The sequence below is a fragment of the Corythoichthys intestinalis genome, chromosome 8 (genome assembly GCF_030265065.1).
Source record: "Corythoichthys intestinalis isolate RoL2023-P3 chromosome 8, ASM3026506v1, whole genome shotgun sequence".
NCBI lineage: Eukaryota > Metazoa > Chordata > Actinopteri > Syngnathiformes > Syngnathidae > Corythoichthys > Corythoichthys intestinalis.
Genome location: NC_080402.1, coordinates 53,118,619 through 53,138,179, shown reverse-complemented (window position 1 = coordinate 53,138,179; position 19,561 = coordinate 53,118,619). Strand labels below are relative to the sequence as shown.

Sequence of the window (19,561 nt, the reverse complement as noted above, 5' to 3'; positions counted from 1 at the left end):
CATTTTCACACAACACAGATAAATATATACATGAAGTCAAATCCTCTTTACTCAGAGACATAACACATAACATGACTACATAACTACACCAACTAAAAGAAATGAACAGATTTACTAAGTCAAATAACACAAACTAAATTACCTCATTGGCCGCTTTTACTCCAACGGAAATTAGTTCAGCTTCAATTCTTCGATGCACTTTAGATGTTTTCTTGTTGATCTTAATCAGAGGGATCGACAAGTTGTCTGAACTCTAGTAGCGTTCATCATCCAACAACCTGCTTACTAGCGACCCCTGTCAACTCGCGGCAGTGAACTTTAATTCCCACCTCATATCAAAGAAAATGAATCCCTAACAATATATTACACGTTACTTCAATCTAATTACTTCAGAGAAATTTTATTAATGAACTCAATATTTTAACTAAATAATTATTTCTTTCTTCCGACTTGATGGCAGCTACAAATGTATAAAATACTGTACATTTGTAGGGTAAAGGATAGCTCTTTGAAACAGGAGAATGTCACTGTCAGTGGCGAAAGGCTATGTTAGTAAAAAAAAAAAAATTTTTTTAATGGTGTTGATAAAAAGCTACCTCTGGATCAGGTCTGCTCTTTTTCCCGTCCTTTCAAACCCTCTACACTCAAGCCATCTCTTTCATTGAACATTTGTATGTTCTTCCACATCTTTACCAATGAATTTGGCACCAGGGACATCATTTTCGGACCTAATTAGTAGGTTTAGCTCAGTAGATATCTCGTTCCTACACTATTTACATGTGTCTAGCATGAGTGACATTGGAGAGTTTGACCCCCCTAGCAACAGTTGTAGCTTCATGAATATTAATGAGCAAATGTGATGTGTTGCGTACGGCATGCTATTGTCTCAAAAGTGTGCCATACAATCTGAAATGCCTTATATATTGGTTAATCATGTCATAACTCGGCATGTGCCTGTTCCCGGTTTCAAGGTTTACCGTGGTATGAAAACGTCACAGATTTCAAAACCACTAAAATTTTCTGTCATACCGTAGCACGGTATTCGCTATTATACATTTCCCAAAAATGCAGCCAGAAGTGTCTTATGAGCGGCAGCGCTCAGTAAGGAAGTCATATCCATGAACACCATGAAAAGGTTCGCCAAAAACAAGATACACATTTTCCTTTCAAATTCAAAATACAAACTAACTAAAAACTTACAAAGACGAATGTTAGCCTAGTTTTAGCTGCGAGAGCAACTTCGTCAAGGTTATAAATCTCACGGCCACTGAGAACAAGCTTGAATGAAAGAAAAGGGATAACATCAAAGACCGCTAATTGCGACAGATGATGTTGCTTTCAGCACAAATGCATGTTCGCTGGACAAGGAGAGGTCTCACTCCTAATCTTTTTTTAGATGAAACCTTTACACAACAATATTTACATTTTAACCAATTTTTTACTTAATAACTTATGAATTCTTTGTGCCTTATAAAACAAAGGCATGACATGTAGACTAGAGTTCACACAGTGGCTGAAAATGGTGAAACTTCACTTGAGCTTTTTGCCACCTCATAAAAAAAAGTCGTACAGTAGATATATTTTAATTTTATTTAGAAGAGTTTTTACTTTCTTATAGCAATTATTTTTGTTCTTGCTCTAATCTTGAGCAACCTGGTCTGTGGCTCGTCTATAAATTCTATTGATTTTAATTTTATTTAAAATATTTGTTATTTTATTGTTTATTTATTTTAACATTATATTCATGTTCCAATTTGCAATTATGTTCTGAAAATTTTAAAAAATCCCTGAAAAAAAAAAAGTTTTTTTTAACCCATACATCTCAAAATAACACATTTTGGAGCTATAATTGCAATACCTTTATACGGTGAAACCGCGGTATTTTTCCTGAAGGTTATCGTACCATCAATATCTCATACCGGCACACGCCTAGGCATAACATTCCCTTTAGCGCAGCTCCATCTAGTGCAGCGGTCGGCAACGCAAAATGTTGAAAGAGTCATATTGGAGCAAAAAACAAAAATATGTCTGGAGATGCAAAAAATTGAATTGATTATAATTAGGGTTGGGCATCAACATCGATGGGATCCGGGACTAACACTCCGGTTCTCCTGGAACTGTTCAATTTTTTAAAATTTCAATTCCAAGAGTCGATGCCCTGACCGCCGACTGGAAAAAATAGCTGCCGAACACCACTAAGAAGCCACATGAAGACTAGCTCCATTATGAGCAAATCAAAAGAGGTGGCTAATTTAGCTTAGCACAAAAATGTGTCACTTCACATAAATGACAACAAAGTAACAGAATAAACACAAGAAATGAGATCAGACCCTCTGTTAAAACGTGCAAACTTACAGATTTTGTTTTATCAAGGGTTCCCAACGATGTGTAGTACAGAGGAGTTGTGTAGCGTCTGTACACTTCAAAGATTCTTCTTCAACTAAATCCAACTAAAGTAATGTTCTTTTTGCCCGCTGCTTTCAGTAAGTCACCACTAGGGGAAGCCAAGGGCACATCGCAAACCAAAGAAAAACTCTACAGTCCGGATTTTCAATAGTGACATCTTGTGTACGGATGAACAATATATCAGTTTAGAAAGAAATCAAACTTATAAAGTAGTCAACTTAAGATCAAGTGACAGAACACTCCCCGCCTGACATCTGCAAGATGTCAGACCTTAACTAACTTGTAGAAATACCTCCTAAAACAAACGATGCAATACAATAAATGACTGCAGCATAAGACACTCTAAAACATAGGCAAAAGAATATGTGTAAATATTTTCTCTGCGAGCTTTTGAAAAATAAACATCTTTGTGAAAGTGCACTCCTGTGGAAAGAAGCTTCATCCTATTCAAGTTTAAAAACTGATATCTATATACAACTTAAAAAACAGCCCTGTGAGAAATTCAAAGCAAAGTTAATTAAAAGTTCATACAATTTGAAAATTAATCGAGAAGAAATGATTATAAACTATGCCATTTTTTGGACCCTACCTATGAAAAGAATCGAAACCGGAACTGTTCAAATTCAAACGATGCCCAACCCTACTTATAATGAAGGCAGTAACACATGCTGTATTTGTCTATATTAGCTACATTAGCCTACTATCAAAATGACTAAGTTGGCTACAAATAAATAATGAGCATTTATGATTACCGTATTTCCGCACATTCTTTACACATGGAGGGGGCTAATTTTTGTAACTGACTAGCCTCATAGTTTGCAATATTTACGCAAAATAAATGCTACCTGCACGTTTTTTTTGCTTTTAACGTAGGAATCAAGAATGTTTTACGTCCATATCTATTTAGAATTCAGGGATTTAAGCATTTATTCACCAGAATTTCAACGTAAAAAGCTCTTTGTTGCAGTAAGGCACAGTAAACTTAAAGACGAGCCGCACATTCAACATATTTATGTAACATAAATGCTACCTGCGCCGTTTATTTCACTTTTAACCAAGAATCGAGATTGTTTCACAACCATATCTATCAAGAATTCAGGGATTTAAGCATTTATTCACAAGAATTTTCAACGGAAAAAGCGCATTGTTTTGCTACGGCGGCCATGTTGGATTTTGTATCTCTAGATTTTATTTTAGACATTTCTGCATCCATGTTAAAAAACAATCAGCTTTTACGTGTTTTATTTCATGTAACATTTAAATTTAATATTGTTAAGTGAAACACCATGGTCCTACACCAACCCCTGCGCTGACAGCAACAAGCAGATGTTCGTCTACTTTGACCCCGTGCACATTTGGAAGAACATCTACAGCAGCTTCCACAACAACGGCTGTATGGTGCTGCTCAGTTGTCCTGGGGCTGAAGTAAGTGACCAGCTTTATACACATTATAAAAAATATGAATCAAAACACCTATCTTTCTAAAACAAACATGTTTTTTAGGAGCCTGAGAGGATGAGGATGGCCCGATTCTCAAGCCTGAAGGTGCTGGCAAGGTGGGAGACCTACAAGTCCGTCAAGGCCGGCTACAAGTTGACCCAGAAGGTGCTGGCGCACGCTTCAATCGAGAAGCAGAGCATTGGGCTCATCATGGCGGTCGTCAACCCCAACACGGTTGCACAGGCAAGGAGGAACACAGGGCAGACATCCTGGAGATATTCCAGAGGACAAGGGAGACCTGGAGACGGCCGGGCAGTCCTCAAGCATGGCCCACATGGCGTCCTTCGCAATGTTGCTGTGGGACTCCCTAAAGTGCAAGAAGCACAAGAGCACCTGCTGTAGTTACTGGTGGTCCCTCTTCAACTGTTTTGGTGCAAACTTCTCCAAAGATGTGTCTTCAGAAGCGAGGAAGAACAAGGCCTTTGAATGGCCGGCCGGCAGGAAAAGGACCAGGGTCGAGGAGAGCAGAAAGGAGACGATGAGGAACAGGGACTCGTACAAGTCGAGGAAGCTGACCCGAAAACGCAAGGCATAGAAATAGGCTATGTGATTGTTGAAAGACGAGGCTCACATCCTGGTAAGACCACATCGATTATTTGCACTGCCTTAATTATGGCTAAGGTAGGTGCCTGTTTTGGTTTTAGGTCGGTAGCAGATTTGATTTTGAAAATATTTTAACTTGAAGTTTTTGAAAATAGGACCCCTACGGATCGGCCCCGTTTCCTGAGTCATGTCAAGTATTATACAGTACTCGCATTTAGAAATATCTGTCAATGGCTATTTTGCCTACTTCTGGGAAATATTGGCTTTTATTTCCATTTTTTCTCCACTGTTTCACATCAGAAAAATAACTTAATTAAGCAAAATTCTATCCGTTGGGATGCACATGATGACCATTATCTTGTGCTTTAATGTCAACATGGATTCCACACTTATCAAATGTACCCAAATATGGAAATACTAATGTAGATTACATTTAAAAAAACCTAAAATATCATATTGATGAAATAAAAAATAAACCAAACATTCTTTGTATAAAAAAAAAGTACAATAAGCAACACTGAGTGAGAAGTACTAAAGAGACATTAAAAGGAAAAAAAAAAAACTTCTTTTGCTGAAAGGGAATGGAACTGAATGGGGCTTGACCCTGAGTCAAAAGACACGAACTCCCTCAGCTTTGTCTCTCACACTCCCACAATCCCTGTGCCCTACTCCCTCAGGCCCAGATGGACATCAGCTGGACTGACTTAGATGCCAAACAATAACACACTCCTACACATGTTCACTCACTCTCCCTGTCGCGTGCACACACACGCACACAAGCAGTGAATCTGGTAATGAAAATTTTTCGGTTGAAACGTGACTAAAAATACAGATTTGGTCCGAAACGCATTACACTGAATTGAAAACAGAAGTTGGAAAACCGAGCTATGTACCGAACCGAGATTTTTGTGTAGAGTTACACTCCTACTATATATCAATTCTTGGCAGGACCATTATCAATCACCTTTTGGGATGCAAAGTATACATCACCATTTCGATATATTGTCATACCCCTAGTGGATGGAAAGTCCTCTGTATGGCCTTATATTCGTGTCACTTTGCTGAGTGAGCAGTGATAGATTTTGAGCAAAGAAAAATAGATTGAGCGAGCAATAATAGATGTTGAGCACAGAAAATAATATTGAGGAAAAAAAAAAAATCTACTCTGGATTCGCTAATTGTGGTTTGTCCGCTCAATCTCTCGAACCCTGCGCTCGCATGTTTGTTTTCTCTGCACGCTCAGTTTGGCACACATATTACAAATGTGCCACATTTTTGCATTGTTTGGTCGTTTCACTCATGGGATGTGTTGCGGCCCCCGCCCCACACACCAGTGAGTAAGCATGTGCCCATTCCTGGCTCCTTTTGTGCCTTTAAAGGTCTGTGATAAGTGATCATGACACAATAAACTAACTTGTTAGCATAGCGGTTGCGTTAGTAGTTAGTGCGCTTAAACTCCTGGAAAATGTTTTACACACAGTTCGTGGCATCCAAGTGAGTTGAATTAATTGCAAATAATGTGCCGTTTTCCTACTGAGTGTGTATTATCATCATGAGATGGTGATGTCCTTTAAGACTAATCTGGCGTACCGCAAGCAACACGTCACTTTTGCTCATTAATATTTATGACGTTAGCAATTGTTGCGAGGCGGGTCAACCTCCCGTTTGTCCCTAATAGTAAATGCATGGAAATACGAACGAGATGTTTACTGAGTTAAAGCCAAATTCACTGGTAAAGATTTGGAAGAACATACACCTGTTAAGTTAAAGAGATGGCTTGAGTGTCGAGGGCTGAAAAAGATGGGAAAAAGAGCCAACGTGATCCAGAGTTAGGTTTTTTAATCGACACCTTTTTCTTGTGTGCATTGTTATGCCACTGACAATGAAATTCTCCTGATTCAACAATCTATCCTTTACCACCATATGCCCTGTCTTTCTTATATATTATATACTCTGATTGTCTTACATCTCTGAAAATGGCTGGGAGCAATTTACATTGCTATTTTTGTGTAGCGATCGCAAATGCTACTCAGTGACTGCCAACGAACACTATTAATTTTTTCACTATTAACAAATCTTAATTCTATAATTTATCTTCACTCCTCCCATACTAAAGTTTTTTTTTCTTTTAACAACAGAGAAGATAACAGTGGCAGTCAGATCCAGTTTAAATTTTTCTCAGGTCATTATTGTCAGATAGAAGGAGGACGGCAATGTCTAGAGTCGTTTCTACAAGTTCTATAGCAGCAGTGTTTACTCGGCATGTTCTTTTTTGAAAGATTACCGGAGAAAACACGCAGAAATAACACAGACTGTATGCGAGGGCGTGTCTATAACAACCCATTTCCGCGTTAAGATGGCGACATCACGGTCTAAAAATATAATTTGTACGGTAAGCTATTATGTACTCGTCTGTCAATGTCAAATTTTTTTATTTATTTGTGATTTATTCATGGACTAAAACTTTTGAAGTTTATAGATTAAATTATTTTGAGAATTGTAGACTAAAACTAGACAGAATTTTGTCTGTTTTCGTTGATTAAAACCAGACGAAGACAAACACATTTTTAATGACTAAAATATGACAGACTAATAAGCGTTTTCATCCAAAAGACTAAGACAGACGAAAATTAAAAGGGATGCCAAAAACAACAATGTTTGTATTGTAATTCTTGGTAGTGCTTGCTGTTAGAAGAGAAATGATAGGACACTCCAAAAAATAAAACCATAAAACTATTTTTGTTGCGCTTGTCCAATCACTCAGACTCATATAAAATAAAAACAGCAAAGAGTTAATTAATTATGGTTGAAGGCTGAATTTTTTTGTGGGAAATGATGTTTGAAATGATGAAAATGTAGACACTTCTTAGAGCCGGTCAGTCCCAGCAAAATAGTTCTTACACTCATTCATTGCTTTTGTCTGCTTCCCAGAATGCTGTACTGTGGTGGAAGCTCACATTCCTCACTTCATCCCCTGTGAGGATGGTCAATATTTACGCTTGCCACAGGAGAGAGAAAGGAGATGTGGCCATGAGCGCAATAAATGTTCTGTGAGTATAACCTCTCCCAGTCCTGATTTGGGTCACATGATCACCCTAGGTCTGTTTGCGGATTCGTTTCTTTGTTTTAAACCTCTCACCCATCACCCCGTCAGCCTTGGTCTTGGTTGCTGTCTGGGTTAGGTCTAAGATGCACACGCACACACACGTTTTGCAGAGGTAGTATAGACAATGGTGTCTACCCCATAGCCACACAAAAGACATCCTCATTATGATAATTCACAAAGCGAAGCTTCGCCATTCCATCACATGACCCACACTTCTTACATGTGTCACCAAGTCTGAAAAGCCTAGTGTGAAAATAATGATTTTATATCTCTAGAATCTAACACAAACAAAACTTAACTGGTCAAAGTAGAGGGGGAGGTGCAAGAATTATTGCAGTGGATGGCAGCAGATGAGAAAGCTCAATGTAAAAAAATAATTCATTGGACAAAGCAGAGAAGGGGGAGGAAGGGGGGGAAAGTAGCAGAGACTCAGCATTGTGCTGCTAATGTGGCCCAGGCTTGTGTAATCCAACAAAGGTTTCTGTGGAGACCAACAATGTGGCTCTGAGGGGCCCAGACTGCTGGGAAGTAAAAGGACAGGAGGAGGGTGAGGAATCACAGGGTAGAAGAAGCAAAACAGCAGCAAAAACCTCATTTTCAAAACCATCAAAACCATCTTACATTGTTTTTGGATTAAACGTGATTGATCAAAACTAAACCCAAAAAAATGCTTTCTCTTCTCTAATATGTTTTGAACAAACACAACGGCCACGTCTGCCAAGTCATCCCTTTTCATTTAAGCCGATCTTATGAATCCTCCTCCCTCTAACACCAAATGCCTCATGTCTTCCCTTACGACATCCATCAACGTTCACTTAGGTCTTACTTGAGCTCTCTAGCCAGGCACCTTCATCGCCATCATTCTTTGACCAATGTATATGCTATCTCTCCTTTTGACATGTCTTAACCAGTGTTTTTCAACAGGTGTGCCGTGGCACACTAATGTGCCACGAGAGATCATCAAATCTGTCGCGAGAAATTATCCAATATCAGTTTTAGTAGGAAGGAAGGACTAGGTAGAACGTTGCGGTCATGTGCAGATGAGCTCGTGTCGCATTCAACAACTGCTCGGATTTCTAGCCATCAGCCACCTTGCTGTTCGCGACAATGTGGACTCCAGCACGTCTACTGTACATCATTTGATTAGACTCGTAAAGTGTCGATATACACGAAAGTGTCCTTTCCATTTTATCCACATGTGACGACAGTCAATCCTCCCTGTGTTTTATTCCAACACATTGTTGAGGACAGCAAGGTGGCCGATAGCTAGAAATCCAAGCAGTTCTTGAAGGCGACACGAGATGCTATCCTAAAGTGCCATGGTGCCAAGCAAGCATAAACGTAATCTGCAAACGAAACACCTGTCGCTTCAAAACAAGTTGATGGACTATTTTGTTCGCCTTAGTGAAAACAGAGAAAGAGGCGACCTTTTTTTTTTTTTTTTTAAACTACAAGAGTAAATGAGAAAGCCTTTAGAACCAGTTACCTTGTTGCTGAACTTGATGCTAAATCCAAAACGTCCCACAATGTGGAATAGACATTAGTACTACCTGCCTACAAAGCCAATGTCAGCGAGATGCTTGGCCTTGATGCGGTTAAAGACATTGCTGAAGTCCCCCTTTCTGATAATTGTGAACTTTTCAAGCCCAACTGCTATAAAAAATAAAAACAGAGAGAGACTGACTGAGAGCTGTTGAAGAAAATTCCTGCCAGGATATCGGCTTTGTGTTCATCTAAACACGCTCAAGTTTCACACTGAGTCAGTATAAATATTGAGAAATTATTTCATTATTCAATATACTGTACAGAAACCCCCCCCCCCATTTTAAAAAATGTACATAGTTAATTATGTTGTGTGAGCAACATTTGAGGATATGCTGGATGATATTGAATATTGAAAAAAATTAACGTTGCGATACATATCGCCAAGGCTGTGCACTTACTTCAGCATTGATTGCTTACGTTAGTGTGCCCAGTTTTTTTTTTTTTTTTTTTTTTAAAGTGCACCAGTACACAATGTAGGCACACCCACATTTTTCATTGCATCACCTTTAACGCTATACTTTTTATTCCCTCATCTTAATATTCATATAATTCATTAATCTTCTGAACTGATTATCCTCACAAGAGTGCTGGAGCCTATCACCGCTAACTCCAGGCAGAAGGTGGGGTACAACCTGAACAGGTCTCCAGCCAGTTGCAGCGCACATATAGACACACAACCATTCATGCACACAATCATATCTATGGACAATTTGGAGTGTTCAATCAGCATACCAGAAAGTGCAAACTCCACACAGGAAGGCCGGAGCTAAGATTGAACCCACAATTCTAGAACTGTGAGGTGGACGTGCTAACCACTGTCCCAGAGTGCCGCCTTCATAATGTGAATTATTTTTAAAAAAGAATAACATCGAAAAATGCTTGTCTTTATTAAATTCTTCATTGAGTGAGCCCACTCAAATTCACTCACGCGTTGACGCTCACCCTGCTGAGAAAAGCCTCTCGACAGCTAAGACTGACTAAACAATGATTAACACATTTGTGCCTTTGATCGTAGAGCTACCGAGCCTTTTCTCTTTTCTTCTTATTTTTTTTTTTTTTTAAAAAGAACATTTTAGCTAAAATTTTGCCTTGGGTTGATTTGTGAAAACTATACAGCAAGATTTCTCCTACAAATGAAAGATTGTGGCGCACCACCACACCAAAATAAAAGCCGCCACGCCTTGCAAATGAGATTCTTTTTTTAATGATCCATTCTAATTTGTATAATTCAACATGATGCCTAAATGAAGCCCATTTTTTATGCACGATATGTCATAAGTCGTCTGAAATAGCACGTCAAATACAAATTGTTCCTTTATCACGCTTTATTTTGAGAAGCGCATCAGTTCTGCTATTGAGAGCTTGCGCCTCAGTACTTCAGCATGGAGATGGAAATCGGGAGAAAAATCCACAGAAAGGCATTTGACTTAATGAATGTACTTCTGGTTTAAGACTGTGAAAGTTAATATTGACACAGACGTAAGATTTAAGTTCTTTAAGGCATGTCTTTGACCTGAATCGTCACGTCCTTGCATATTATTTGTTTGGCGCTGATGTCACTTGTTGTAATTTCAGATGAGTATTTTGAAGTACAGTATTTTGGAAAAAGAAAAGTTCCTTAGGACGAGGGTCCTCTGACAAAATGACCATTATTGTTGTAGTGATCTAGACCGTCACGTTCCGAGATGTATAATTAGCGTCTGAGGCTAGTTAAATATTTTGGAACGTGAGGCTCATGTTTCCAGGTGCCCTTTTTTTTTTTTTTTTAGTCCAGTAAAATGAAGTGTTGCCAGGACCCAAACTATGCAAATCTTTGTTAATGGTTCTTGGAAAAAAAAAAATTGTTAAAAAAAAATCTTATTTGTCATGAAATGAAAAGAATTCGCTGCTGCACAACATGGGGTTGTCAGCCTCTGACGCAGCCCACCACCACAGCTTAAAAAAAATCCTAGGGGAAACGCTGTACAATATTTCATACAAGACTTAAGATAAACTTGTTTTTTATCATGGCTATTTAAGAACCCTCCGCCCCCTTCTCTACTTATTCAAGCTCTCCAGTTTACTTTTGTTTCAGGATCAAGCCATTTATGACTAAGCGAGTCGTCCTATGGGAGTGTGAAAAGTGGAAACTCTCCTTTGGATCAAAAAAAAAAAAAAATCATAAACACATACATTATTACATTAAAAAAGCTACCATGAGCATTTTTCCTCACACTTGTAGTCTACCCAAGCGCTGAATTGTACAACTACATGCAACTTCTTGAGTGTTTGCTAGGCACAGGTCAGAGCAGAGGAGGAGCTCGATGAAAGAGGCGGAGGTAGGTACCAAAGAGCGTTTCAGTAGCCTCCACACTTGACAACTTCCCAAACTAGACACTTCATAATATATTGACGGGACATCGCCCGCCGGGCCCATTAATAGTGGGCCTATCTCCGTCAAAGCTGAGTGAGTGGAAACACAGACAAAGAGCTTTTTACGTTGAAAATTCTTATGAATAAATGCTTAAATCCCTGAATTTTTTTTATAGATATGGATGTAAAACAGTCTCGATTCTTGGTTAAAAGCAACAACAACAAAAACGGGCTGTTAGCATTTATTTTACGTAAATATGTCAAATTTGCTGCTAGTCTTTTAGCCACTGTGGCGCAGCCTTATCACCACAAAGAGCTTTTTAAGTTAAAATTCTTGTGAATAAATGCATAGATCTTTGAATTCTTTATAGATATGGACGTAAAACAGTCTCTATTCTTAGTTAAAACAGCAAAAAACCAGGCAGTTAACATGTATTTTACGTAAATACGTCGACTGTGCTCCTAGTCTTTCAGCAACTGTAGCGCAGCCTTATCACCACAAAGAGCTTTTTACGTTGAAAATTCTTGTGAATAAATGCTTAAATTCCTGATTTCATGATAGATATGGACGTAAAACAGTCTTGATTTTTTGTTAAAAGAGCAAAGAACCGGGCAGTTAGCATTTCTTTTAAGTAAATATTGCGAATTATGACGCCAATGCCCTAGCGGTTAATTTCTCTTATTGATTTTTTTCACAACGTTTCAAAATGCACGCATGGTACGAAAAATATAATAATTACCTTGAATCCTCAAACAAATCACTCCCGAGACAATCCTTCCTTGTCCTGTCTTTCTCAACCTAAATCCGGCGTTGGATCGCTGCATGTGTTTGAGAATAACTGCGACCGACTTCGACAGACTGAAGCGTAGTGTGGGGCGGCCCCCTACTTGAAGGCATGGTGCAGTGTCCCGTCAATATCAATATGAAGTGTATGCTCAAACATAAGTGATTGGTTCAGAAAACCACTCCAACTGTGTTTTTACCCAGAGAATGATCATATAGCATGAACTGTAAAGCTCATAAAAGTGAAATTCGGATGGAATACACCCCAGCCCCTTTAATGAAGAACTAATACTGCATTGATAAGTATCTGGAAGGTTTGTGAAATGATGCATCTTAATTATTACGTGATATACCCTTAAACTATTAATTCCCAATGATGGATGTAACTTGGGGTTTATGAAACGATGTTTTCAGTGTACACTACAAATGCATAGATGTTTACCATACAAAGGCTGTTGTCAACTAGATAAACATTTCAGCTAAACGATACATTATAGTTCTCGAGTTGAAATGTGCATGTTTTCTTCACTCACCCTGATGCAATTAGTGCTCTTGACTGGGCCATGGCAATCCTCTGCAACGCCGGTCTACTCAGTCCAGCTAAACTTGATCTCTGTGGTAGCGGAGCATGGCACATTTTGGATGTGGACGATAGCGCACGTTGTGGCTTCATTACAGCTGGTGATGGAGATGGTACAGGGGATGGGGGTGTGGTCACGGTGCTAGCCGGGGTAATTAAAGTGGCAGTTGGGACTGATTCATTGGCTGAAGATGAGGAATGTTTGGCTGGAATGGACGGAGGATTCACAGTCATGTTGGATGATGGCGGCTGAGGGGGCGGGAGCGACGGAGGAGGTGGCCTTGAAGATGAGGAGATAGCAAGAGTGGAGGTCCCTGTCGTGAGGGCAGCTAGCGACTGAGCAAAGAGTTGAGCATTCCTTCTTGGAGATGCAGTGTTTTTAGAGATGGCAAGGCCATGTGGCAGCGTCTGATAGGTGTTGCAGTTAGATTTCAGGTGCTGTCCTCTTCCCAGTGTGGCTGATTTAGAAGGATTTAAAGATTTTGAGACGCTGGGTACTGATGTCTTGGGCCGCTGTATGGTTAACGAGCGTCTACTTAGAGTCTGTATACCTGTTCCTGCTCCACCTGTGTTTGTTTTCACACTAAAGACAAGCATGCACTGCTGGCAGGAGCAAGGCTGGCCCAGTCCAGTGGTCATGATGCCCCCGTTCGGGTAGACAGAGCTTCCAGTGCCCATGCTGGCCCCTGATACACCAACACCTAGCAGAGCACCTGTCAATCCTCCTGCTACTCCTCCACCTCCTTTTGGCAATGGAAGAGGCCCAGAAACGAGTGGATAGGCCATGTCAGCCCGTCGCTGAATTCTTCGGCATCTCTGGCTTTGCCTATTCACCTACAGAACACAGGGAAAAAGAACCAGCTGAAATGTGTGTTATTGTAATTACGGCTGCACGATATATCGTTTGAACATTGCCATCGTGATGTGCGCTTGCACGATAGCTCCATCGCAGGACCTGCGATTGATTTTTTGTTGTTGTTTTGCTTCATAAAAGCAGGATAAACGCATAGAACCCCCTTGCTGCTGTTGAAATGTGAAGTACAGTGTTAAATAAATCAATCAATTTTGTGCACAGACATTGCTTCCTGTATCCCTTTTATACACAGCAATCTTCATCATTCACAGAAGAACCTCCTTAGCCTGGATAAACGGCATTATATGAATATATTGTGATCATTGTGAGTCAACCAGTGTCTTCCCAAACAGAACTATTCAAGTCATCTGGTAAAGTTTTAATATCGCAATATATCGCAAACCTCCCAAAAGTTGCAATGTCAGTTTTTCCAGAGTCGTTCAGCCCTAATTGTGATGGACTTCATGCACAATATATTTGATGTGGACGATGTGCTTGATAGCCAATGTCTACGTCTTATCACTTTGTTTTCATAACAGAATAATACTCACTGATGAGTTTATACAACCCCTAGCAAAAAGTATGAAATCACCAGTCTCTGACGAGCACTCACTCAGACATTTTATCATGAAGAACAAACTCAGATAAAAAGCTTGAAAAAATAATGAAGCATCACCTTGTCAAGAGCCAAGAATCTGCATTGGACAAGGTGTGAAGAGTCAAGACTCTGCATTGGACAAGGTTACGATGCTGGAACTTTTGTTTGGTGCTGTTCCAGTGAGATTTACAAAGATGACTACCTGAAGAAAACATCAAAATTCCCTCAGTCCTTGATAATATGGGGCTGCATGTCAGGCAAAGGCACTGGGGAGATGGCTGTGGTTAAATCTTCAATAAATGCACAAGTTTACATTGAAATTTTAGACAGCTTTCTTATCCCTTCAATTTAAAATATGTTTGTCATTTTCCAAGATGACAATGCATCATGCCACAGAGCTAAAACTGTTAAAAGCATTCCTTGGAGAAAGGCTCATCCAGTCAATGTCATGGCCTGCAAATAGCCCAGATCTCAACCCTATTTAAAAACCTGTGGTGGAAAATGAAAAGAAAAAAAAAGGTCCACAGCAAGGCTCTGACCTGCAAGGATGATCTGGCAATCGCAGTCAAAAAGAGCTGGCACCAAACAGATTAAGAATACTCTTAAAGTCCATGCGTCAGAGACTGCAAACCTTCATAAAAGCCAGAGGTGAAGCTACTAAATACTAGAGATGTGTTTTGATTGTTATTTCTTTGTTTGTTTCTCATGATTCCATATTTGATTCCTCAGAATGGAGTGATTCCATATATATTTCCCTGCACTTGCACTATAAAAGTAACATTTATTGACCACCACAATGTTTTTTATTCATTTCTTTTAGTGTTTCTAAATGCTAAAGAGTTGCACTGTTGAACTAAATTATTATTTTTTCCTACTTTTTATCCCAGTTTGTTCTACATGATAAAATGTCTGAGTGAGTGCTTGTCTGAGACTGGTGATTCCATACTTTTTGCTAGGGGTTGTATGAAATCTCAAGTCAGATATCCATTCATGATTTTTGAGAAGATAATGTAGACCAAGAACGCTCAGTAGTTGGTTTCAGTTGGGAGGTGTGCCCCAGAACATGATACGTTTAGACATTTTTTAGAGAGTGATTATGACCTGTGAAAAATTGTCATGAAGCAAAGCAAGCACATACCAAATTTAAAGGTTATACCATGGGCGTCGCCAGACATTTATCACTGGGGCATGTGCCCCAGTATTGATCTGCATTGGCCAAGCATAAATTTAACCAGTAAAAAAAAAAAAAACTTGGGATAAAAGTGGGATAAAAACATGGTTGCTACATAGAAGAGTCACCCATTTTATGCTCCAAACATAAATCACAATCTGAGTCACTGTTTGGCACTTTTTATATACAACATGTAATAAAGAATCATATTTTCGATTACTCAAACAACACATGAATGCAGCATCAAGATTATGCTGCGTGTGCCAATCATACAGTCAACAGTGCAAATGACATCTTCCCACCTGCTTTACAGGTTAGTGCAAGATAAACTGCCCATCCTTGTTGTTCGTGTTTACCTCTGTGTTAATGTTTGTTCGGTCGCATTTTTCCATATAACTGCCAGATATTAAAACACTTCAAGGAATTCATTTTATCACCACAGATGTAGCCCCTTGATCAAATCTAAAACTTTGTTCTGTTGTACTAACCTTTCAGTTTGTTCATGCCCAAGTGTAGCTACATAAAGAGAATATCTATATTTTTGAAAGTTCAATTTTGTTGCTTCTTAGTTACGGCATTCCGTTTTTATGTACCTTTTTTTTATGCATATTTTTTTTGCCAATAAAATTTGTTTTCAGAATGTGCAGGTTGTAAAACAACCTTAAATACAGTCTCGTAAATGACTTAAAAAAAAAAAAAAAAATCGATTGCTCATTGTAGTCATTCTAATATTGTTTGGAATTCTAATTTCTTTTTAACTGCTTTATACTAGGGCTGTCAAAATTATCGCGTTAACGGGCGTTAATTAATTTTTTTAATTAATCACGTTAAAATATTCGACGCAATTAACGCAGATGTCCCGCTCAGACAGATTTAAATGACAGTACACTGAAACGCTTACTTGTTGTTATGGAGTTTTGCCGCCCTCTGCTGGCGCTTGGGTGAATGACCATCTCGCATATTGCCTCAAACAGATTACATCATACGAGGCCGTTTATGGACATTAAGAGTGAAGAGAATGCCACCGGCCGCTTGGGGGTAGCGCCGTTCCATACTCATGTTATTTCTTCTAAGTTGTGAGACGTTTATGCTGTATTCACAATGCAATGCAAATTGCTATTTGTACTCCACACATATTTCGGGAAGTTTTCTTTCTTTTAGTGGCAATTATGTGTCTCTTGTTGTATTTTGGGTAAGATATGTACAAATATATGTTATACAGTAGAGGCGAGTGGACACAGGCATTCTTTGGACCGCACCGTTTATTGGCAACTCCTTCACAACAAACATACAGTGGGGAGAACAAGTATTTGATACACTGCCAATGGGTTTTCCCATTGGCAGTGTATCAAATACTTGTTCTCCCCACTGTAAGTATCGTTTAGTGAAAGCACAACAAAAATAATATTCCTATCTCTCCCCTAAAAAATAATGTTCACAAAAAGAAAAGCACTTCAGTCTATAGTAATGAGGCCCTATTCTGACACACAGTTAAACAACAATGAAAAATGAACTGGCATTCCATATCAAAATAGCTATGCAAAATACACGTAAAACTTAAGACTTTTGGTCACTCTATTTTTATTAATGTTATTTGTATTCCTCTTATTATTATATTACTCTACTTTTGGTTGAAAATTCTACAAATTTTATTAAAACGAAAACATGAAGAGAGGTTTTAATATAAAATTACGATAACTTGTAACTATAACATTTATCGTTTAAGAACTACAAGTCTTTCTATCCTTGGATCACTTTAACAGAAAGAATGTTAATGCCATTTGTGGATTTGTTGTTACAATAAACAAATACAGTACTTATGTACAGTATGTTGTATATATATATCCGTCGTGTGTCTTATCTTTCCATTCCAACAATAATTTACAGAAAAATATGGCATATTTTATAGATGTTTTGAATTGCGATTAATTGCGATTAATTACGATTAATTAATTTTTAGGCTGTAATTAACTCGATTAAAATTTTTAATCGTTTGACAGCCCTACTTTATACATAAAATCAAAATGAGTGTGTGACCCAGATGTTCTCCACAAATTTTGTTTGTGCTTTGACTGCCATCTCTTTTTTTTGTCAAACCGCTTTGCAAACATGTAAGTAACTGCCCACTTTTTGCTTCCCACAGACTTACTTGCCAATGGCCACGCAAGCCCTTACTATAAACACTTGTCCACAAACAACCTTACTATTCAATGGTCAATCAGAGCAGAGTTTAAATTCCAACAATATCTAACATGAATAAAATAAGCTACATTTCAATGAAAATCCATCCGTTTAAACGCAAATTCTCCTGCAAAGCTGATACGATAACGTCAAAGGTTATGAAAATGAAAAATAATGTAAGGTCATGATTAAGATGGGATTTTCTTCCCCCCATTGAATAAATGCATGAATGAATTAAAGCATGACATTTACTCTTTTTTCCCCATGGTAGTCCTGTATTATTTAGAAAAAAGCTTAGAATTATTGTTATAAGTTAAAAACACATCTTAACCAGGGGTTTCAATTATTATGGAGGGTGCCGTATTAATTTCAAGGAATGGATATAAAAAAAAATCCAACAAACCTGTGTCATATTCTGAAAATCAATGAGGTAGCAGAAGCCCAGGGGTGTCAGGTCAAGGCAGGGTTGCTGGCGACTATGAGCATTCTCGATGGCGATAGCCACCTCGATATCATACGGTGTCCATGAACCTCCATCATTTTCCCACTCCCACTGCCAGCCTTGTCCTGGGGCTGAGGACGGGTCATAAAAACTCCTCCTCACTGGACGGATAGTTCCTGAGGTAAAAAAACGAAGGAAAGGTTATTGTTCTGAATTATAAGCAGAACATGGAATCCTCAAAAATTAAAAAGTGCTTCATTCCCCCCCCCAATTTCCAATTATTTTACATTCAATTTGCATATTTTACAGAATATTAATCTTAATTAGTGCAGTATTTAGTCAGAGAATTATGACACCAGTACTGCCTTCCCATTACAGATTTGTATAAAAACAGCATTTCTTTCTACTGACTGTAACTTTAAAATACCGTAATGTCTTTCATCTGGTGTTTCTAAAAGTAGATTAGATTTACAGAACAGTCACTAGCCCTAGTTACAAAGTTAATTGGTTCTGAAAGTAGTTTCGTAATCTAAAAATTCTTTAATTTGGGACGCGATTTCCATTTACCGTAATTTTCTGACTATAAGCCGCTACTTTTCTACTCTTATTTTTAATCCTACGTTTTATAGTCCGGTGCAGCTTATGTAGGTTAATAGGTAAGACTTTATCTGACAACAGCATCATAAGACTGTCTAAGACCATCATATTTATGACACAACACTGTCATGGGCCTTAATGAATCCTTATGAGAGACGTCATTAAATGTCATCAGGCAAATTTTGTCACCAATTCATTTGTCAAGCTCAGATCTTTCACATCCATCCACAAAAGTGAGATAAGTTACCAGATGACACTAAATGACACCTGTCATAAGCATTCATTATTGATCATGACAGTATCATGTCATAATTATAACGGTCTTATAAAGTCAAATAAAGTGTTACCGGTTAATATCTTTTGGTGTAAATCGGACTGACAGGGTCATAAAAATCCGGTCATCATCTATTTTTACCCGTCACTTAAATTTTAAAAATGATGATAATGACATTGTGGTGACCCTTTGTTTGGCATAATTCACCTTCCGTACTTGTGTGTCCATTTGGCCGAGCGCGTTAGTGGCTACGACACAGTCACGTGACAGAGACACTTAAGAGCCGCGCGCGCTCTGGCTTGAATTGAGAGTTCACAGAGAGCAGCAGAGCTACAGCGGCTGGACACAGCAATTCGAGCTAACAAGACTCTTAACATTGCCTACCGCTTCAACATATTCAATAGTATTTGGTTTTCATTCATTTTAAATTAATATTCTGTCCGAACAAGCTTAACAGAGAATCCACACTGTGCCATCACACATCAAGCAGATGAATATGTAACTTTTTCTCCGCAGTGACAAAAACAGCTGACTGTGGCCCCAGTAGGTAGGCTACATTATGGAACAATGAAATTAACAGTTCACCTGCTGTGGCCTGAACGGAGTCTTACACCTTCCTCCTGGTGCGC

General features: G+C 38.7%; 1 protein-coding gene across 2 annotated transcripts in view; it reads right to left on the bottom strand.

Annotated features, from left to right (window-relative positions):
• Positions 1-19,561, bottom strand: part of LOC130920370 (E3 ubiquitin-protein ligase DTX1-like) — a 58,649-nt gene that overhangs the window by 24,215 nt on the left and 14,873 nt on the right. For both annotated transcript variants that reach the window (XM_057843543.1, XM_057843544.1), the window contains exons 3-4: positions 18,023-18,237; positions 12,770-13,650 (exon numbers count right to left, since the gene is read on the bottom strand). In XM_057843543.1, the coding sequence (XP_057699526.1) occupies positions 12,770-13,650; positions 18,023-18,237 (1,096 nt within the window). The remainder of the gene's footprint in view (positions 1-12,769; positions 13,651-18,022; positions 18,238-19,561) is intronic.